General features: G+C 43.9%; 2 protein-coding genes across 2 annotated transcripts in view; one reads left to right on the top strand and one right to left on the bottom strand.

Moving 5' to 3' along the window:
- The first annotated feature begins 476 nt into the window (after positions 1 to 476).
- LOC118125524 (sodium/calcium exchanger 1) lies at positions 477 to 18,711 on the top strand. The gene is made up of 10 exons (XM_035184204.2): positions 477 to 635; positions 4,514 to 6,339; positions 9,466 to 9,572; positions 12,188 to 12,208; positions 12,341 to 12,358; positions 15,694 to 15,762; positions 15,863 to 15,990; positions 16,396 to 16,495; positions 16,648 to 16,914; positions 16,997 to 18,711. Exons 2-10 carry the CDS (start codon positions 4,535 to 4,537, stop codon positions 17,371 to 17,373), a joined length of 2,892 nt encoding a protein of 963 aa, XP_035040095.1. The 5' UTR covers positions 477 to 635; positions 4,514 to 4,534; the 3' UTR covers positions 17,374 to 18,711.
- A 634-nt stretch (positions 18,712 to 19,345) lies between these two features.
- Positions 19,346 to 22,811, bottom strand: part of LOC118125530 (phosphofurin acidic cluster sorting protein 1) — a 13,513-nt gene continuing 10,047 nt past the window's right edge. The window contains exons 18-24 of the mRNA XM_035184217.1: positions 22,202 to 22,304; positions 21,970 to 22,012; positions 21,376 to 21,421; positions 21,204 to 21,297; positions 20,935 to 21,119; positions 20,689 to 20,799; positions 19,346 to 20,246 (exon numbers count right to left, since the gene is read on the bottom strand). Of these exons, the coding sequence (XP_035040108.1) occupies positions 20,134 to 20,246; positions 20,689 to 20,799; positions 20,935 to 21,119; positions 21,204 to 21,297; positions 21,376 to 21,421; positions 21,970 to 22,012; positions 22,202 to 22,304 (695 nt within the window). The 3' untranslated portion in view covers positions 19,346 to 20,133. The remainder of the gene's footprint in view (positions 20,247 to 20,688; positions 20,800 to 20,934; positions 21,120 to 21,203; positions 21,298 to 21,375; positions 21,422 to 21,969; positions 22,013 to 22,201; positions 22,305 to 22,811) is intronic.

The following is a 22,811-nucleotide window of genomic DNA, read 5'->3' as shown; positions in this document are numbered from 1 at the left end:
TCCTGAATGTTTCCTGACGTTATAAAGTGAGAAGTCACTTTCTATAGACTTCTATAGAAACTACCAGAGGAGTCGCCCCCTGCTGGTCACTACATAGCAGACAGGATTCACTTTCTGGACCCGGAGTCAACGTCTGTTTTCATAAACTATACATGATATATTTTGACTTGTTATTCTTTACGTTTGTCGTCACATTTAAAGCTGAGCAGGACGACACCTCTGTCTCTCGATGGAAAGTCACACTGTACAGATGTTGTGTGTGTTCGGGAAGGGGGGGGGTGCACTTATCCCAGCATTCCAAGCTTCTGTGGTCCGTCAGTGTCACCATTAGCTGTTAGCTGTTATCTCCCCCCACGTGTCGGTGGGGACGAAGAGCTGCTGGAGGCCCCGGGCCCCGCAGGGCCTTGTATGGCCATGATCCACAGAGAGAGGGATGATAAGCAGCTCTGCTGCCATGTTTAGTACAATGTGTGTTTCTGTTAAATTTAGAGCAGTTATCAGACGCTGCTCTCCTCCTCAACTCTCTCTCTTCTTCCTCTTCTTCTTCCTCTTTTCCTACGGCGGCGTCAGGACCAGAGGTGAGCTCCAGCTCAGAGACTCAATCTATTCATCAGGGTCATCATCAGCTGGAGGACGTGAGTGACACTGCTCTGATGTTGTTGCAGCTGATGTTGTCGTCTTGTTGTGTTGCAGCTGATGTTGTCGTCTTGTGTTGCAGCTGATGTTGTCGTCTTGTTGTGTTGCAGCTCATGTTGTCGTCCTGTTGTGTTGCAGCTCATGTTGTCGTCTTGTTGTGTTGCAGCTGATGTTGTCGTCTTGTTGTGTTGCAGCTGATGTTGTCGCTTCTTGTGTTGCAGCTGATGTTGTCGTCTTGTGTTGCAGCTGATGTTGTCGTCTTGTTGTGTTGCAGCTGATGTTGTCGTCTTGTTGTGTTGCAGCTGATGTTGTCGTCTTGTTGTGTTGCAGCTGATGTTGTCGTCTTGTTGTGTTGCAGCTGATGTTGTCGTCTTGTGTTGCAGCTGATGTTGTCGTCTTGTGTTGCAGCTGATGTTGTCGTCTTATTGTGTTGCAGCTCATGTTGTCGTCTTGTTGTGTTGCAGCAGTGATGTGTGATGATAGGTTAGTGTCTCACACTGAATCATTTATTGTGTAACATTGTGGAAATGTTGTAATGTAGTTTTGCGTCATGGTATTGTGAAAATATTTCAGAGACGTGATGATGTAACAGTTTTTTATATAAATAAAGATTTGAGTCAAGTTCAATCGACACTGTAAAACTTTATTAACTTTAAACCAGTTAAGTCTGATGTGTGAGTGTGAACGAGGAGAAAGTTTCCTCCTTCTCTCCCTGAGCGTCTGTTCTCTGTGACTCTGCTGAGTGGGTTCCATCTCCTGTGAGAAGAACTGACTGAGAGTCAGCTTCAACTGTCACAACCAGCTGCAGCTGAAGAGTGAAGCTGAACTGAGATCAGTTAGAAACACTCAGAAGTTATTAAAAACCAGAGTTTATCTCCAGTATTCAGCAGGAAACTGACTTGTGTGCTACAGTGGACACAACTTCCCACGTCGTAACCAGGAGCTCACGTGTTCCACCTAAAGAAAGCACAAGCCAAGTTGACCTTGATAAGCTGAGGTCGACAAGGTCATTGAGGTCGATGAAGACAACAGGACGAACAAGGGTTGGAAACTTTCTGTGTTTCTGAGGTGAACAGAGAAAAAGAACAAACTAAAACATGGCAGCGGTTCCATCAGGCTGAGAAGCATTAGAGTCTGATCAAGGTTTCAGACGATGAGTCTGAATTTAAATAATTCAAATTTAGTAGTTTTTCAAAGCTGCTCAATTGCTTTTTATTTTTTAAACAATGACGAAGATTACTTTGTCCTGGACGTCGCCTGAAGTTGAACTTCCTGATCGATGTCTCTCTTTGACCATGTGTACGAGTGGTGACTCTGCTGCTGTCGTCACTTTGTTTCATTTGCTGACGCTGGACTCAAACTCAGTTTTCATGAGATGAGATGAGATCATGAGATCAGATGAGATCATGAGATCATGAGATGAGATCAGATGAGATCAGATGAGATCAGATGAGATCATGAGATCATGAGATCAGAGATGAGATCAGATGAGATCATGAGATGAGATCAGATGAGATCAGATGAGATCATGAGATCAGATGAGATCAGATGAGATCAGATGAGATCAGATGAGATGAGATGAGATGAGATCATTAGATGAGATGAGATGAGATGAGATGAGATCAGATGAGATCATGAGATCAGATGAGATCAGATGAGATCATGAGATGAGATGAGATGAGATGAGATCATTTTATCTGATAAATGAGATGAGTGGAGCTGCTCAGCTCAGAGATGTGAAGTGTTAACAGCTCCAGAGGGAGGAGGCGGAGCTCAGACGACAGTGGATCTGTTGGACTGTTTCTGTTTCTCGTCTCCTCGTCGTCTCACAACCTTTTATCGTCTCTCTGGAGGACAAGTGGACATTTTATTATCTTTACTGTTTCTGTCTCCAGGATGAAAACTCCTCTCATATTTTTGTGAAGATTCAGATTTTAAAAAGCTTCAGTTGTTGAATTTTCTGAGTTTGACTGAAGGTAAGTTTATTCTCAGTGAATCTGCAGGACAATGAGCTTCATATATTTAAAAAATATAGTAACAGGTTTATATAAATCTCACTGTGCTACTGTATTTGTTATACATTATATAAATGATCGTGATGTTTTGTGTGTTATGTGAGTTTAAATGTGATGAAAAGTGTATTATGATTAAAGTTTTGGGATGAGAAGGTGTGAGATGACCATAAACCAACATATTCACATAAACATGGAGGGTGAATAAATAAATAACAGATTTTAAATGAATGAACAGTTGTGAATATAATGATAAACATCATTGCATTAAAATTAAATACACTTCATTGTTATTGTAATTGATTATCTTCACTTCAGAAAATTTAACTGATTCAAATGTCGAGTATATATATAAATGTATATTAATGACAATATATAAAGATGATCAGTGACTGTATATAAAGATGATCAGTGACTGTATATAAAGATGATCAGTGACTGTATATAAAGACCATCAGTGACTGTATATAAAGATGATCAGTGACTGTATATAAAGACCATCAGTGACTGTATATAAAGACCATCAGTGACTGTATATAAAGATGATCAGTGACTGTATATAAAGATGATCAGTGACTGTATATAAAGATGATCAGTGACTGTATATAAAGACCATCAGTGACTGTATATAAAGACCATCAGTGACTGTATATAAAGATGATCAGTGACTGTATATAAAGATGATCAGTGACTGTATATAAAGACGATCAGTGACTGTATATAAAGACCATCAGTGACTGTATATAAAGATGATCAGTGACTGTATATAAAGACCATCAGTGACTGTATATAAAGACCATCAGTGACTGTATATAAAGATGATCAGTGACTGTATATAAAGACCATCAGTGACTGTATATAAAGAGGATCAGTGACTGTATATAAAGAGGATCAGTGACTGTATATAAAGATGATCAGTGACTGTATATAAAGATGATCAGTGACTGTATATAAAGACCATCAGTGACTGTATATAAAGAGGATCAGTGACTGTATATAAAGATGATCAGTGACTGTATATAAAGAGGATCACTGACTGTATATAAAGATGATCAGTGACTGTATATAAAGATGATCAGTGACTGTATATAAAGACCATCAGCGACTGTATATAAAGACCATCAGTGACTGTATATAAAGATGATCAGTGACTGTATATAAAGACCATCAGTGACTGTATATAAAGATGATCAGTGACTGTATATAAAGAGGATCAGTGACTGTATATAAAGATGATCAGTGACTGTATATAAAGATGATCAGTGACTGTATATAAAGACCATCAGTGACTGTATATAAAGACCATCAGTGACTGTATATAAAGAGGATCAGGTGACTGTATAAAGATGATCAGTGACTGTATATAAAGAGGATCACTGACTGTATATAAAGATATCAGTGACTGTATATAAAGATGATCAGTGACTGTATATAAAGACCATCAGTGACTGTATATAAAGACCATCAGTGACTGTATATAAAGATGATCAGTGACTGTATATAAAGATGATCAGTGACTGTATATAAAGATGATCAGTGACTGTATATAAAGAGGATCAGTGACTGTATATAAACAAAGACATTGGGCCAGTTACAGCCATTCGTCTAAAATGGGGCAGGTTTGATACATTGATTGACATGAGGCATTTCATGAACAACAAAGATGGCTGCCACTGACATGCACATTTTACAGTTGTATAAGTACTGTCAGGATTTAACGGTCATGACATGGTATCGTGATCTGATTGGTTGTAAGTTTATCCAATCACATCCCATGTTGGTCTGTGACCGTTGATCACATCCATAAAAACAACAAAGGATCACATAGAAACCAAAGAACTAAAGTGTCTGTTTGTGTCTTGCAGGTTTAAGGGAGCTCCTTCACCATGAGCCGAACCAGGATCACACCCCTGTTTTCCGCCAATCAGCTGCTTCTCTTGGTGACCTTCATCTCATCTGAACTTCAGTTATCTGTAGCAGGAGGTTCTGCTGAGGCCCTCAGGTCCAACAGCACCGTCAGCAACAAAACCAAATGTGGCGGAGGCACCACCTGCAAAGAGGGCGTCATCCTGCCGATGTGGAAGCCGGACAACCCGGCCTTCGCCGACCGCCTCGCCAGAGCCACCATTTACTTTGTGGGGTTGGCGTTCATGTTCCTGGGTGTCTCCATCATCGCTGACCGCTTCATGTCATCCATCGAAGTCATCACCTCCCAAGAAAGACAGATCACCATCAAGAAACCAAACGGTGAGAAGATCACCACAACGGTGCGGATCTGGAACGAGACTGTTTCCAACCTCACCCTGATGGCGCTGGGCTCCTCCGCCCCTGAAATCCTCCTGTCAGTCGTGGAGGTCTGTGGTCACAACTTTGACGCCGGTGAGCTCGGCCCCAACACCATTGTAGGAAGTGCGGCATTCAACATGTTTGTCATCATTGGCCTTTGTGTGTCCGTCATTCCCGAAGGTGAGACCAGAAAGGTGAAGCACCTCCGGGTGTTCTTTGTCACGGCCACCTGGAGCGTCTTTGCGTACATCTGGCTGTACCTGATCCTCGCCGTCTCTTCTCCAGGGGTTGTTGATATATGGGAGGGGCTTCTCACACTCTTCTTCTTCCCCATTTGTGTTGGCTTCGCTTACGTGGCCGACCGCAGACTTCTTTTCTACAAATACATGTACAAACGATACAGAGCAGGGAAGCATAGAGGAATGATCATCGAAACTGAGGGAGAACCAGAGCTTCCCTCAAAGGTCAACGTTGAAATGGACAGAAAGATGCTCAGCTCGCGTGGGGAGGAGTTCATGGACGGAGATACAGGGTTTGATAGGAAGGAGCTGGATGAGGAGGAGGCCCGCAGAGAGGTGGCCAGGATCCTCAAGGAGCTGAAACAAAAACATCCAGAGAAGGAGATGGAGCAGTTGATGGAGCTCGCTAATTATCAGGTTTTAAACCAGCAACAGAAGAGTCGGGCTTTCTACCGCTGTCAGGCGACCAGGATCATGACAGGAACAGGAAACATCCTGAAGAAGCACGCAGCTGATCAGGCCAAGAGAGCCAATCAGCACAACATCTCCTCTGAGGTTTCAGCCAACAACTCTTCCTCCAAAGTTTTCTTTGACCCTGGTACCTACCAGTGTCTAGAGAACTGCGGCAGCGTAGCACTAAACGTGGTGCGTCGAGGTGGAGACCTAACGAGCACAGTCTCAGTGGATTACCGGACAGAGGACGGCACTGCAAACGCCGGCTCAGACTACCAGTTCACTGAAGGAACTATTATGTTCAAACCAGGCGAGACCGAAAAGGAAATCCGCATTGATATCATCGATGATGATATTTTCGAGGAAGATGAGCATTTCCTGGTCTACCTCAGCAACGTGAGAGTCACATCAGAGGGTGCTGGCTCAGATGGGGGCGAGGCTAACCATGTGGACGCCCTTGCAGGTTTAGGTCTTCCGTGCACAGCCACTGTCACCATCTTTGATGATGACCACGCTGGTATCTTTACGTTCGAGGAGCCGGTGGTGACTGTGAGCGAGAGCATCGGGATGATGGAGGTGAAGGTGGTTCGGTCCTCAGGAGCTCGAGGAGTTGTGGTGGTGCCGTACAAAACCATGGAGGGGACAGCTAAAGGAGGCGGCGAGGACTTCGAGGACACACATGGAGTCCTGGAGTTTGACAATGATGAGATCATGTGAGTACAAATGTTCGTCATTTAAACTGCTGCGAGATGAAAACTTGTGCATGGAGGCAATGGTTCCTCTACAAGGCATTCTGGGAGTTAGAGTCTTTGTTAAAAAGTGTTCACATAAGAGAACTGTACATTTTCAGTGTATTTATTGCTATTGGCGATGGTCGACTTTCTGTGAGTCCATGAATCCACTTCAGCTACAGTGACATTAAAGTACAAGACTCAAACTGTTCAGGAGGAGACGACCAGATGTCTCTGAGGACACTGGTCTGAACCAACAGCTTTTATTCTTTAGACAGAGACACATGTAGGGTTGTAAAATATAAAGTTTATTTATTTATAACAGATTAACAGGTTCTTCTCCAAACAGCAGCTGTAACAATATTCTACCTTTGATGAGGAAGTGATGGTCACATGACAACCTGATCAATACCACGCAGCTGTTTTATTAAGCGGTTTGTATTCCTGGTGTATTCCTCCATGCGGCTCAGTGACTGAGGCTCCGGTTTACATGCCTCACATATCTCTTCATACACTGTTTCCATGTCTGTGGGCAGCAGGAATGTAACGCAACACATTTATTTCCAGAGCATAAACACGGCCGCTGGCTGTGAGGGAGGAGGACCACATCTTGAAATGGAAAAGGTGCCATACTGGTCCTTTGTTTCAGTTTATTAATGAGGATGCTGAGAACGAGACGCTGCCTTATATAGATCAACTGTCTCACACAGTGAAATGACTTTAATTCAACTCTGTGGGACAGAGGACGTCGTCCTCAGAGATGCCGCTGCTCATTGGACAATATATATATTTATTTATTTAAAACATGTTTCTGCTGACTTGTTCACCTGAGACGAAGGGACGAGGCCTACAGAGGATACACCATCTGATGCTCTTTATATACAGTCACTTTATATAGTCGATGGTTTTGGACCTTCATGTTTATAGATAGTCTCTTAAGAATTCATTGAATTCCTCTTGTCATTCATTTTCATTGTGTCTTTACTTTGTGTAGAACAGGTTTGTGGATGTGTGTTGACAGAGATCCGTTTGTGTGTCTGTTGTCTTCTCTCCTGTGATGTTTGTGGATTTCCAGCTCAGTGTTTCACACGTCCTTCGTCGTGTTGTGAGTCTGCAGCTCCTGGTGTGTTGAGCAGATAAACATCATGCAGCTCTCTTCCTTATTAGGACAGCGTCTGTTCGGCGGCAGCAGCAGGATCCTGCTCATTGTCGTAGCATCAGCTCATAAAGCAGCCGGACGCCTGCAGCTCATTTCCACCATAGACAGGGGAGGTGACCGCTGGCCACAGGCCACACCTCCGCCCTCACCACTGGTTACCTGCACACAAAACAGACTAACTGTAGCTCCATGAATCACTTGTCTTTATACTTTAAATCAAAGGACTGTTAAAGTTCTCAGTTAAGTTTCAGAGAATTCTCCCCGCTGAGCTTTTTAGTCTCTTCCAGCTCCGAGTTTAGATTTTCAGACAAAGTCACTGAGCTGCATCCAAACACGGTTCATCTCTTGATGTTCAAACCCCTGAATGACGATTGGTCGTTTGACTGAGCTTCATAAACGTCTGTGTGAGAAACTCAGGACTCAACTCAACCTGATTCAACACAACACAACTGGACTAAATACTGAGGAGGCTGAGGGGGGATTCAGACTCTCAGCTGTGTTTTCAGGGAGTAGAGCTTGTTAGCCTGTTAGCATGTAAACCCTGCCTGTTAGCCTGTTAGCTTGTTAGCCTGTTGGCGTGTTAGCATGTGGCTCTTCCTGCAGCCTGTGGTCTTTAGAGAGACAGTAAAGTCGCTGTTTTTTCAGATGAATTATTATATGAAGATAACGATTCTTCTGATTATCTGATTGGACGTTTTAAGATGAAACACAAACTTTCTAACACGATGATGAAAACGTAGTGAGTTAGAGTTAAAACCTGCAAACCAACAATCTGCTGAAATGAAATAAACATGCAGATGGATGGAGGCCGTCTGTTTCCTTGGCACACACACATACAGATCGGTCCAATGAGGGCTGCCGTCGCCTGCAGCAGAATGACCCGTCCAACACTGGAAGACATTTTCTGTGTCATCAAACTGGTCTGAGCTGGAGACTCGTTTTTTATCTCAGTCTGACGACCTGAGTCTTTTGATCGTCACCTCTGTAACCGAGGTGTCGCTGCAGGACTCAGAGATTCCGACGCCTCTTGACTTTGTGGTTTTGAACAGACTCGACCACAGAGATGTCTTATTTGTTGTCGACCCTGAAATTAGCATCACCCTGGAAGTTCCTCTGGTTTTTGGTTTAGTAAGTAAGTATAATCGTCAGGTGTAAAAAGTTACATCACATCAAATGACTTCATCGTCACCATCACTTAACTTCTTAATTTGTTGTTGTTGACCTTTTCGTGACACTTGAACTTGGCTGTGAAGGCGCGAGTGAGTTGATCTGTCTTCATGTTTGACGTGATCACATTTAACGTCCCCGATGACCTCTGTCGTCTCATGTCAGCAACCGACATGTAAAAAGCCTAAAAATCAGACGTGGAGTTTTTACTGATGTATTTTATGATGTCGAAAAAAATGTCACGAGTTTAGGACGAGGGAACAGGAAGTGGAACACTGTGACTTAGTTCTGTGGCGCTCTGTTGACGGTAGTTCTAATTGGCAACATGTCGTAAAACAAGCGCACAAACACCGTCGATTCTGGATTAATGAGATTATCTCCAGCATGTGACTGTGCTGGAGATAATCTCATTAATCCAATCTGAGCCTCGGATGGTTCACGACAAGTTAGCCCAGCTCAATATTAGCATCGCGCTTACTTCAGATTTCAGCTCCACGTGCACAACTTCCACATGTTGAGAAATTCACCTGTATTGAGATATGATTGGACAAGGTTTGAGGGAGGGGCTTAATGAACAGTCTGTGATGTCATCAACTCCTGCACTTCAGTTTCATGTGTTTACCCCGATCACAGATCACATGCAGGGTTTTTTGGACACTTGTTTTTCTGAATGTTGTTCTGTGGCTGTTTCTCTTCAACCTTGTTTTCTTTCCTTATCGAACTTCGAACGTCTTCACGCTCCTCCTTTGGCAACCTCCTCTTCTGCTTTCTCTTTCTTTCAGCAAAATTATTGAGATCAATATAATCGATGATGAAGAATATGAGAAAAACAAGAACTTCTTCCTAGAGATTGGAGAACCTCAGCTGCTGGAGATGAGTGAGAGGAAAGGTGGGGGCGTCGCCTTCCTGTGCTGTAACCCCGCCCACATCACTAACGACCTGTGATCCTTGTTAATCTAAACTCACCTCATGGCTTCAAAGAGAAAAACATCCTCAATCTCACTGTGACAGTTAAAGTCATAATGAACCTGAACACACCTGACTCAGTGTGACATCACTCTCTGATGATGTCATCGTCTCTGATGTCATCCACAGAAATTCAGTTTCAAAGCAGAAATTCAGATTCTGCAGAACTTGAAGTAGAATCCGGATGTTTCAGTATCACAGTGATCCCGTGTCCGTCCATCACTGAGTTCACATCAAGTGACCTCAGTCAATTCAGCTGCTTTTAGTTTGAAAGAACATGAGCTGATACCAGTCAATTTAGTGGCTTTTATTTTGACAGTTGGACTTAATGTGAACAGATACAGGAAATGAACTGTAGCTGACTTCACAGCTAAATCCCTGAATCCATGGCAACATTAAACTTCCTGCCCAGTTTCCCCAAAGCATTGTGGGAACTGTGGTTGACGTAAAGATTATGACTCATCACAGTTTCTTTACAGCATCACTGAAAGTAATGGAACTGGACCATTTTTACTGAAATGCATTCTGGGAGTTGTAGACTTCTTGACTTTAACTCGATGAGAAAGTCGTGTTAGTTTCATTGTGACTTTAACCAGAGAAAGTCTGCCCCCTGCTGGCTTGATGAGGTGAGCTCATCCCTTCCTCACCATGTTGACGGAGTTCTGTCCGACTTAATCTGTCTGTGTTTGAATGTGTGTTGTTGGACTAATGCATGAACTCTGACCTCTGACACCCCCCTCCACTGTTGTTGTCTGTACTCTGTCGTCCGCAGGAAGACAGTAACCGTTAGAATAATTGACCATGAGGAGTACGATAAGCAGGCGACCTTCTACATAGAGCTGCAGGAACCATACTGGAACAGGAGGAGATGGACAGGTGTGAGGAGGCACCTTGACCTCTCCACTGACCTTTGACCTTTTCTTCATCTACCATTTCTTCTTTTGTTCCTTTGATCTCGCTGCTGTCGCTCTGTTTCTGTTTCTCTGTTGTCTTCATGAGTTAGGACATGTGTGGGTCAGTTAGTACTTGTGGGTCAGTTAGGACATGTGTGGGTCAGTTAGTACTTGTGGGTCAGTTAGGACGTGTGGGTCAGTTAGGACTTGTGGGTCAGTTAGGACAGGTGTGGGTCAGTTAGGACGTGTGGGTCAGTTAGGACTTGTGGGTCAGTTAGGACAGGTGTGGGTCAGTTAGGACTGTGGGTCAGTTAGGACAGGTGTGGGTCAGTTAGGACTTGTGGGTCAGTTAGGACTTGTGGGTCAGTTAGGACAGGTGTGGGTCAGTTAGGACTTGTGTGTCAGTTAGGTGAGTGGGTCAGTTAGGACGTGTGGGTCAGTTAGGACATGTGGGTCAGTTAGGACGTGTGTGGGTCAGTTAGGATGTGTAGGTCAGTTAGTACTTGTGGGTCAGTTAGGACAGGTGTGGGTCAGTTAGGACGTGTGGGTCAGTTAGTACTTGTGGGTCAGTTAGGACGTGTGGGTCAGTTAGGAAGTGTGGGTCAGTTAGGACAGGTGTGGGTCAGTTAGTACTTGTGGGTCAGTTAGGACAGGTGTGGGTCAGTTAGGACATGTGTGGGTCAGTTAGGACGTGTGGGTCAGTTAGGACAGGTGTGGGTCAGTTAGTACTTGTGGGTCAGTTAGGACAGGTGTGGGTCAGTTAGGACTTGTGGGTCAGTTAGGACGTGTGGGTCAGTTAGGACATGTGTGGGTCAGTTAGTACTTGTGGGTCAGTTAGGACAGGTGTGGGTCAGTTAGGACTTGTGGGTCAGTTAGGACGTGTGGGTTAGTTAGGACATGTGGGTCAGTTAGGACGTGTGGGTCAGTTAGGACTTGTGGGTCAGTTAGGACTTGTGGGTCAGTTAGGACTTGTGGGTCAGTTAGGACGTGTGTGGTCAGTTAGGACAGGTGTGGGTCAGTTAGGACGTGTGGGTCAGTTAGTACTTGTGGGTCAGTTAGGACAGGTGTGGGTCAGTTAGGACTTGTGGGTCAGTTAGGACAGGTGTGGGTCAGTTAGGACGTGTGGGTCAGTTAGTACTTGTGGGTCAGTTAGGACAGGTGTGGGTCAGTTAGGACTTGGTCATGTAGGGACATGTGGGTCAGTTAGGACATGTGGGTCAGTTAGGACGTGTGTGGGTCAGTTAGGACTTGTGGGTCAGTTAGGATGTGTGGGTCAGTTAGGACAGGTGGGTCAGTTAGGACATGTGGGTCAGTTAGGACGTGTGGGTCAGTTAGGACATGTGGGTCAGTTAGGACATGTGGGTCAGTTAGTACTTGTGGGTCAGTTAGGACTTGTGGGTCAGTTAGGACTTGTGGGTCAGTTAGGACAGGTGTGGGTCAGTTAGGACGTGTGGGTCAGTTCGGACCGATGTTAGGACAGTTAGGACAGGTGTGGGGGGGTCAGGTACGTTTGAGTCAGGTGTACTGTAGTGTTGCGATGTCTGTTGTGTTGAACCTGACCTTCAGGTTGAGGACAGGTATTGACTGTCTGTCTTTTTTCTGCTTGGTTTCTCTGACTTGTCTCCTGTCTGTCTCCTCTCTTCAGCTCTGTTGCTTCAGGAAGTCGGTAAGATGATCGATTTTCCTTCGTGTGTCCTGCTGCTGTTTTCTCTCAAACACTGAAACATTATCAGTTTAAAGATTCACAGAAAATCACAAGCAGCTTCTCAATTCTCTCATATTTGTCTCAAACTTTCAGGTGGATTCGTCAAAACAGGTGAGTGAAGTCAGCACTTTGTTTCTAATGTAGTAACACACGAGTGTTTTCTGTTGAGTTCATTTCATTCTTCTGTTGGATTCTTACTAGACAAGTGGCTGTATGGTAAGAAACTATTTGCTTTCAAAGTGTTAAAGCAACAAAGTTTACGATAACAGGGAAGCAGCGCTGGAACGTCACAGTCACAACGTCACATGTATATGTATATGTATATATATCTGCTCAAACAAATGAAGGGAACACTTAAATCACACATCAGATCTTAATTACGAATTATTCAAGTTGAAAATCTTTGCTGATGTACATTCTATAATTTGTTGAGAACTAACTTATGTAACAACGATCAATGTAAACCATAATCTTTAACCCATTGAGGGCTGGATTCAAAATCCTACCGAAAATCAAAGAAAAAACTGAAATCACAAGCTGATCCAACTTGCGTGAACTTCATCACAACTCATAATGTGTCTCAGTACTGTGTGTGGCCCCCAAGTGCCTGTATGCACACCCGATAACATCTGGACACGATGCTCCTGAGGAGCTGCAGGATGGAGTCCTGGGGGTTCTCCTCCCAGACCTGGATCATCACCTCCTGGACTGTGGACGGACTTGGTGGCGTCGGATGCACCGACACATGACGTCCAATAGGTGCTCAACTGGATTTATAGATGATGTTACAGCAGCTTCACGTTCACCACGACGTCTCCAGACTCGTTCACACCTGTCACATGTGCTCAGTGTGAACCTGCTCTCATCTGTGAGGAGAACGAGGCTCCAGTTCAGGTCCCACTAGAGGACGTCGGCCCTCAGGCCTCCTCATGGAGTCTGTGTCTCACAGTTTGGTCAGAAACACACCTGTAGTCTGCTGGAGGTCATTTTGTAGAGCAGTGCTCCTCCTGTTCCTCCTCCTCAAAGGAGCAGATACCTGCTGCTGGGTTGATGCTCTTCTACTGGCGTCTCCTGGTGTCTCCTGGCGTAATGTCTCCTGGTGTCTCCTGGTGTCTCCTCCAGGCTCTGGACACTGTGCTGGGAGACACAAACCTTCTTGTGACCACAGGTATGGATGTGTCCTCCTGGAGGAGCTGGACTACCTGTGCAGCCTGATGGAGCTGCAGGTAGCTCCTCATGCTACCAGCAGTGAGGAGGAGCAGAACCCAGAAGTAGAAGGAGTCAGGAAGGATCAGCAGAGAGCAGCTGTCTGTGGACACCACGTTAGAAACAGTCCCAGTCAGAGAAACTGATTCATTATGACTTGTGCTTCCTAAATGGACCGATTGATCTCCCTGAAATGTACCTGACTTGCTGTGAAGATTAAGTGTTCCCTTAATTCTTTTGAGCAGTGTACATACATATATACATATATACATATACATATATATATATATATATATATATGTGTACATACATATATACATATATATGTATATATGTGTACATACATATATACATATATACATATACATAAATATATATACAGTAATGTATATATATATATATATACAGTATATATGTGTGTTCAGTGAAATAATGAAATGAAGACGTCTTGTACAGTTGACACACATTGTCACTACAGTTTTGAGCTTTAGTTTATCAGATGATAAATGATAATTAATCCCCATATTCACATTCCTCTAATAATCAGTTGGTCAGTTTTTATTAAAGGTGAAAACGTTTCCGTGTCACTTCCTCTTCAGTGTCTCAGTCGTGCAGTTTTTCTCTGTTTATTGAAAACAGGGACGAACAAACAAAGACGCCTGAAAACATCATTAACGCCTCAAAGAAATTATGATGCAAAATATAACACACCAGTTATGTCAGAAGCTTTTATATGTAATTGTAATTCATTCTATTGTGAAGATTTCACATATAAGCACATCAGCCAGTGTTTTCATGTAAACGTGGAGGAGTGATGTCGTTGTTTTTACTGTTGGATGAAGGCTGTGATGCTTCAGGTCGACATCAGGGACATGAGCTACCTTTAACCTGTTAACTTGTTCACCTGTTCACCTGTTCACCTGTTTACCTGTTCACATATTCACCTGTTCACCTGTTTACCTGTTTACCTGTTCACCTGTTTACCTGTTCACCTATTCACCTGTTCACCTGTTCACCTGTTTACCTGTTTACCTGTTCACCTATTCACCTGTTCACCTGTTCACCTGTTTACCTGTTTACCTGATCACCTGTTAACTTGTTCACCTGTTCACCTGTTCACCTGTTCACCTGTTTACCTGTTCACTTGTTCACCTGATAACCTGTTCACCTGTTTACTGTTCACCTGTTCACCTGTTCACCTGTTTACCTGTTCACCTGTTCACCTGTTAACTTGTTCACCTGATAACCTGTTCACCTGTTAACTTGTTCACCTGATAACCTGATCACCTGTTCACCTGTTCACCTGTTTACCTGTTAACTTGTTCACCTGATAACCTGTTCACCTGTTCACCTGTTCACCTGTTTTACCTGTTAACTTGTTCACCTGATAACCTGTTCACATATTCACCTGATAACTTGTTCACCGTTTGTTACCTGAATGATACCTGTTCACCTTTTCCTGTTTACCTGTTACCTGATAACTTTTTCCTTCACCTGATAACCTGTTCACATATTCACCTGATAACTTGTTCACCTGTTCACCTGTTAACTTGTTCACCTGATAACCTGTTCACCTGTTCACCTGTTCACCTGTTCACCTGTTTACCTGTTCACCTGTTTACCTTTTAACTTGTTCACCTGTTAACTTGTTCACCTGTTCACCTGTTAACTTGTTCACCTGTTTACCTGTTCACCTGTTCACCTGTTAACCTGTTCACCTGTTCACCTGTTCACCTGTTTACCTGTTCACCTGTTTAACTTTTAACTTGTTCACCTGTTAACTTGTTCACCTGTTCACCTGTAACTTGTTCACCTGTTCACCTGTTCACCTGTTCACCTGTTCACCTGATAACCTGTTCACCTGTTCACCTGTTCACCTAACTTGTTCACCTGTTCACCTGATAACTTGTTCACCGTTTACCTGTTAACTTGTTCACCTGATAACCTGTTCACCTGTTCACCTGTTCACCTGTTCACCTGTTTACCTGTTCACCTGTTTACCTTTAACTTGTTCACCTGTTAACTTGTTCACCTGTTCACCTGATAACTTGTTCACCTGTTCACCTGTTCACCTGTTCACCTGATAACCTGTTCACCTGTTCACCTGTTAACTTGTTCACCTGTTTACCTGTTAACCTGTTCACCTGTTCACCTGTTTACCTGTTCACCTGTTCACCTGATAACTTGTTCACCTGTTTACCTGATAACTTGTTCACCTGTTTACCTGTGTACCTTTTCAGGAAGAGATGTCTACAGGAAGGTCCAGGGCCGGGAGCATCCCGCCCCATCTGCCATCATCAACATCACAGGTACATTCTTCTGTCCATATTTTCTCCATCCATCAATTAACTCATCCATCCATCCCTAATTCATCCCTCTGTTCATCCATTCGTTCAATATTTGTGTCAGGGGAGGGGGGTGAGGAGGTTTGGACGAAGAAGGAGGAAGAGGAGCGGCGGATCGCGGAGATGGGTCGACCAATGCTGGGCGAACACGTCAAACTGGAGGCCATCATCGAGGAGTCGTACGAGTTTAAGGTGCAACTGGTTAATATCCTCCACATTATCAGAACACCTGAGTTATTACTGGTACAGGCTCCAGTTTTTGTGCTAAGCTAACTAGCGTCTGTCTGTTATCACATTGTGATACTTTTTTTTTTTCCCATTTGAGATTTTGCTCTTAACGATCTCCTCAAAGTTATTGATCATAAAAATGTAATGATCCTCAGGGTGAAGGTAAATTTCTCTCATCTTGTCAGTTTCAAGAGAAAACGCACAGAACTCGATTTATTATTATTTCTTTATGTCTGAACCGGACCAGAGCCAGATGTTGACCTGATTACAAGCTCAGCCAAAGTGACATGTGGCTCGTGTCGAGAACAAAAACTGAAAAAAAAGGATTTGAACATGATGGTTCACTGACTCCTGTGATGTTCTGTTCAGAGCACCGTGGATAAACTCCTCAAGAAGACCAACCTGGCTCTGCTGATCGGGACCAACAGCTGGAGGGAGCAGTTTGTGGAGGCCATCACAGTCGGCTCGGGTAAAGACTCGACCGGAGATGTTGCTCTTTTTGTCTCTGTGTCAGTAGATTGTGGATCTGAGGGTAAAACAAATAGAACAGGAGAAGAAAACAGGCTCCTCGAGTATCATCACAAAAATATCAATCAGTGTTGACTCGAGCATCTTCCTCAGGTGATGATGATGAATCCGGTGAGGAGAAACTGCCCTCCTGTTTCGACTACGTCATGCACTTCCTCACCATCTTCTGGAAACTCCTGTTTGCCTTAGTTCCTCCCACCGACTACTGGAACGGCTGGGCCTGCTTCGTCGTCTCCATCTCTGTCATCGGTATGCTGACGGCGGTGATCGGTGACCTGGCGTCTCATTTCGGCTGCACCGTCGGCCTCAAAGACTCTGTGACTGCTGTGGTGTTTGTGGCTTTGGGGACTTCAGTACCAGGTCTAACACAAACCTTCCCTTCTGTGAATCCCACTGCGATACATTCCATTCACTTCATCCCTACTCTCTCTCTCTCCCTCAGACACCTTTGCCAGTAAAGTATCCGCCATCCAGGACCAATATGCCGACGCCTCCATTGGCAATGTGACAGGAAGCAACGCGGTCAACGTCTTCCTGGGTATCGGCGTGGCCTGGTCCATCGCTGCCATCTACCACTACTCCCAGGGCCAGCAATTCAAGGTCGACCCAGGAACGCTGGCCTTCTCCGTCACACTCTTCACCATCTTCGCCTTTATCTGTTTCGGTGTTCTCCTCTACCGCCGGCGGCCTGAGATCGGAGGGGAGCTCGGTGGCCCCCGGGTCCCAAAGATTCTCACCACCTGTTTGTTCTTCAGCCTGTGGTTGATGTACATTGTCCTCTCCTCATTAGAAGCATATTGCCATGTACAGGGATTCTAAGATGTATGCTTCTGAAGGGTTCGACAAAGGTTCTGGATTTACAAAGGCTCCATTATGTTCCTGCTCATTCTGACAGGTTCCTCTCATTTCTGTTCTTTGTCTAAATGTTGTAAGATTCCTGCCAGTTGCTGGATTCCTTAAGGCTCTAGAGGAACTGCATCTTCTTAACCTTGTTTTTAAATTTTGGATCAAATCTATAATGCTCATAGGTTCTTTGCTGATCTGACAGGTTCTAAACACAGATAAACATGTTCTGAAGGATTCTTTCTAGTAGTTTTATGTTCTTTAAAAGGTTGAAACCATCGTTAACCCTAACCCTTTTTTTAGGATTCTACTGGTTCTTTGTGTATATGAAGATAACAAAGGTTCTTGCATATTTTTGCAGGTTCCTATTAGTTCTGTTATTTGTCTAAAAGTGTGGAAAGACGTCCAATGTCTATCACACCTTCCTGACTGTTTATGGATTTCTAAAGGTGACTGTCGGTTCCTGCATATTTTCACAGGTTCCTGTTTTTTTTTTCAAGGGTCTGGATGAGCATCAACTATTTCTTTTTTGGTTCTGCCAGGTTTCTATGGCGTTGACATGGTTTCCTAAAGATTCTGATGGACACGTAACAGTTCTAACACTTGTCTGAATATTTGAACTGTACAGATGTTGTGGGTTTTTGAATTTCTAATGGAGTCAAACATCTTGGGTCTCTTAAGGTTCCTGAATGATTCCACAGATTTTTGAGTGTCTCTTTTAATCTCTGAAGGTTTTTGGGGGAACCCTGAAAACTTGTGAACCCCTCTTTCTAACTTGTGACACGTTGGACTGTTGTCTGGCTGCTGAGTGCTGGTGACCTCTGAGACTTTTTAGTTTTTTAGTCACTTACCTCCTGAATATTTAAAGACTTTTACCTACATCACCAAACTTTCACCTGTACCTTTAAGCAAAGTATTACTTTAATCTTGACGTGCATGGACTTTGAATCCACAACCACTGTAGTGACCACCATTAGCCGTGGTGAAGGAGGCAGCTCCTGCTGTCGACGTCTGCAGGAGCTGCAGCGATAGTGATGCACCTTTGTGAATATCTGCACTAAGTTTGAACCATAGTTAATTTTGAAGTGTAGGAGGTTCCATAGTTTGGTGTTGAACTCTGTCAACCAGAGACTCTCTGCTCTATGTGTTGGACATGAACAACTGCAGCAGTGAACTTTAATGTTATAATGCTGTGTATGTTTGTGTGTGAGTGCATGGACTCACACAACATGGACGAGCAGACACCATTCACAATAGTCTGATGTGATTGGCTGTTTGGATGTTTTCCTCTAAATATTAAAGTTCAGTAAGTCACATGTTGTCTTTTCTCTTGAATGTTTCTAAAACTCTCTCCTCTGATTGGTCCACACAGATCGCGAACCAAAATGTGTTCATGTTGATAATTTGAATTAGTGTCATGACTGTAAAATGTTAACATGCTCAAATGTTCAGAAAACACATTACTGTCCTCAGACTGTCCATTGCCACTGTCCAACACTTGTTTGTAGCTCCTGTCCCTTTAAGACCCCCGTCCTGATGAAGCCCAGTCTGCTCTGATTGGTCAGCTGATTTACTCTGTTATGATTGGTTGACCTGTTTCAGCACATGTAGGAAATGCGGACCTCCACTCTCCCTTTACCTGACTTTCGTAGGTTGTTGTTGCATTATGCACTCCTAGCAGCCGGTCTGACACGCCCCCTAACCATCGGGGTTAACGAGGTATTTTACTTCCACATCTGAGGAGCTGGACAGAAGTGCGTTTACCACAGACTTTGATCTTTAACTCTCCGGTTACCATCAAATTTACTAACATTGTTTTTCCTCGGGTCATTTTGACCCAAGCAGTTAAAAACCTCCAGAAAAGGATCCACCGTTTATGTTTCAGGTACTTGAAACATTATCATATATTTATATAAAACATAACATAATAAACACAATTTCAAACATTTAGAAAGATCTTTATGTTCAAATAGAATATCATCCTCATCAGAACTGTAAGGAGAACACAACAGTCCTTTACTAACCAAACACAGTGTTCTCTCAGACATCCAGCCTCATTGCTCTGTTGTCAAAGTGAACATCATGAACTGCACCATACACGCGCCTCCACTCTCCATCGTCATCCCAGTTAGATCCAACTCAAATGTTATGAGGAACACAAATGTGGATCTGAAGTCTCGGACCTGGCTGAAGATGCGTGGAAGCGTTTCAATGACATTAGCAGCACTAAGTCTACCCTGTAGTCCAAGTGAAGAATACGATTATAAAATGACCTCAATTTCATCCTGAATAACCAAAACAAATGTGGATCAAATATTAATACTTTTTCCTGTGAAAACACTCTGTGGTTTAATCGAAGGATAATAGAGGGTTAAATTCACAAAGGTTTATAGGAGAGAAGTGCAGCAGCAGATTCTGAGAACACGATGCTTCACTGTGACATGTAACATGTTTAGAGACTAACGTTTACAAGTGTGATTTGATCCAAATTAAATTGACAATAACCTTCTCTCCTGCTGGTTTGTCCAGAATGTCAATTAAATCAAATCCACAAACATTATCTCTGATCTGAAACTGTACAGTATTTACATGAAGTTTTACATATTCTTTTTATAATGTCAATTATTTTTTAAAGTAACTTACAAGTTACAGATATTTTTTTTCCAACATGATGCGATGCAGAGAAGGTTCTGCTGCTGAAGGCTGATTGGATGAGGATGAGGAGGAGAGCGTGGATCAGGGTTTGTTGGAGCTGAAGATTCCGACAGGAAAGTGTTTGACGTGCGTCGGCCACTGGGCGGCGAGCTGGAAGAACTTCACATCGTTCCACTCGACTCCGTCTATAGAGACTGAGACACAGACGATCAGCCGATTGACTAATGGATCAGCGATAATGACGAGGTGGTCTTTATGACCTACACTGCAGCCAGCCACCAGGGGGCGATCAAGATTATTCAGCCAATTTCCCCCAAGGATCAACTGAGTTTCTCTCATTTATTATTAGTTTTTGTTCTTTATTATACAACACATTGTCCCACTGTTTTTATGACATTACTGATATTTTTGAATTCTTAAATTTATTAATACACTGTTATGATTTCAAATGATGTCACATTAATGTTAAACAGGAAGTAAACAACATGAAAACATTCAGTTGAATTAATGATGGAACTCGTGACGTAAGTGTGTTGGTGTGTGTGTGTGTACCTCTCAGTGTGTGTTTGTATAACTCTCCGTGTGCATTTACCTGTGTGTGTCTGTGTGTGTGTGTGTGTGTGTGTGTGTCTGTACCTCTCAGTGTGTGTTGGTGTTTCGATGTACAGATCAACCGGCTGATTCCTTCAATCACCTGACTCCTCGACTCCGCCTCCTTCTCCTTCGTCTTCTTACTAAGGAACATGACTGACAGAGACAAACACACACACAGACAACCATCATCATCATCCTCCTCCTCCTCCTCATCATCATCATCATCATCATCCTCCTCCTCCTCCTCCTCCTCCTCCTCCTCATCATCATCATCGTCCTCTTCCTCACCTTTCTTGTTCTTCTCTTTCATCACCACCGTCAGACTCATCATTTCTCCTCCGCTGATCCTCGACACCTGCAGCGAGCGGAAGTTGCTCTTCAGCGTGTTCTTCATCCCGCCCTCCTTCCTCCCCCCTCCTCCCCCCTGACTGCTCCAGTAGTCGACCTGCAGACCCATCACCTCCCCCGAACAGCTGCTTGGACATGAGGGGTCAGAGGTCACAGGTCGTGTACACTGCTACACCCTACATCTTCAAACAGATGAAAACAGGAAGTACCTGTTGGAGGGGGAGGGGGGAGGTGTGGAGGTGATGCTGATCGGTGCTCCTGATTGGGAGGGAGGAGACCCCAGTATGATGTCATCAGAGTCGACTGTGGAGAGAAAGGCGAGACACGGTGACGAGACGGGGGAGGAGCAGGGGGAGGAGCAGGGGGAGGAGCTGGTCTTACCTGAGGTGGACAGGAAGTTCTGCTCCACGATGCCGACCTTCACCAGCTGGAACAAAGAGAGCAGAGCGCCACTTAACATCATCAGCATGTCTCCATGGCAACAAGACTCTGCTGTCTGCGCTTCATGATGCATTTACATTTAGTTTTTAAAAAGTGTGTCATAGTTTATGTTTTGATATATTCATGTTCAAGACCTTTACCAGACTCCATTTCCCATAAGCCCCTGGTGCGCACAGGTTAAAGGTCACAGGTGTCTGTGGTGGATTCATTCTTCTGTGTGTCAATGCTCTGATCTCCAGCCCAGTAGGTGGCGGTAATGCACCTGAAAGCTGGTTTTCCAACCAACATTAAACCAAAAAGACTTTTCATGTTTCTGTCATGAGACTAAGAGCGACGTCAAACAGCTCACGATGGTGTTTTAATGGGAGCTGTGGTTTTTTTACTGTTAGCATCACAAGCACCAAACAACTTCCTGTCACACTGTCAAAATAAAATGTGTGGTGACAGAGTGTCTCTTTCCCACACTTGTGATGTAAACACAGTGATGATGTCAGCATATCAAGACGCAGTCATAACACACACGCTGTTTCTCACCCCGATAAAAGGAACAAACTTCTGATAGGAGTCGTCGTCTGGGCTGCGAAGGAACAGACGATATTTATTCATCACAGCTTCATTGAACACAGATTCTGATGAAGGTCCAAGGAAGCGAATCTGAGCTGAGAGAGATTCAGCTGCTCGCTGAATTCTAACTTCGATTTGTGGATAAAGAGAGTGAATGAAAACGACAGAAAGGAGGAGAGGACAAGGACGTCACATGTTTTACCTCTTGTGTTTACAGGTGAGCATCGCCTCAGAGATGGGACACAGGTGAGAGACAGCAGCTCCGCTCAGATACCGGGACACTCGAACTGCGACATCGACCGGATCTAAACAGAACACACACAAACTGTGACGTAGCCAATCACAGACCTGGATTATTCTGATGACATCATCATGAGCGTGACATCAGAGGAAAATGGCCGACGTGGAAACATGGTGAAAGGCAGCTACTTCCTACTCTTCACGTCTCCCAGAACTTTCTGAATGACCCAAAGAACCTAAAGAATGAAAAAAAAAACACTTCACCAAAGTCCACATCCACTTTTCAACATTCCGGCAGGTACCAGACGGACAGAGAAGGTCAAGGAGCTGAAAACTACGCTTAAAAGACAACAGTCATTATTCACCAAACCGGCTTCGTTTCAAGTGGCTCAAAGCAGCTCTTGGAGTAAAAAGGTTGGAGACCCCTGGTCTAGACCCTTCTGACAACCGGAAGAACCTAGAGTTCGTCCAGAACCTACTTAACAATCTGTAGAACCTGATACATATCTACAACCTTCTGAACGACCCATAGAACCAGCAGCATGTAGAGAACTTTCTCAACGACCTCTAGC

The sequence above is a fragment of the Hippoglossus stenolepis genome, chromosome 2 (genome assembly GCF_022539355.2).
Source record: "Hippoglossus stenolepis isolate QCI-W04-F060 chromosome 2, HSTE1.2, whole genome shotgun sequence".
NCBI classification, from domain to species: Eukaryota; Metazoa; Chordata; class Actinopteri; order Pleuronectiformes; family Pleuronectidae; genus Hippoglossus; species Hippoglossus stenolepis.
Note: the sequence above shows the minus strand (reverse complement) of the source record. Positions and strands in the feature narration are given on the sequence as shown.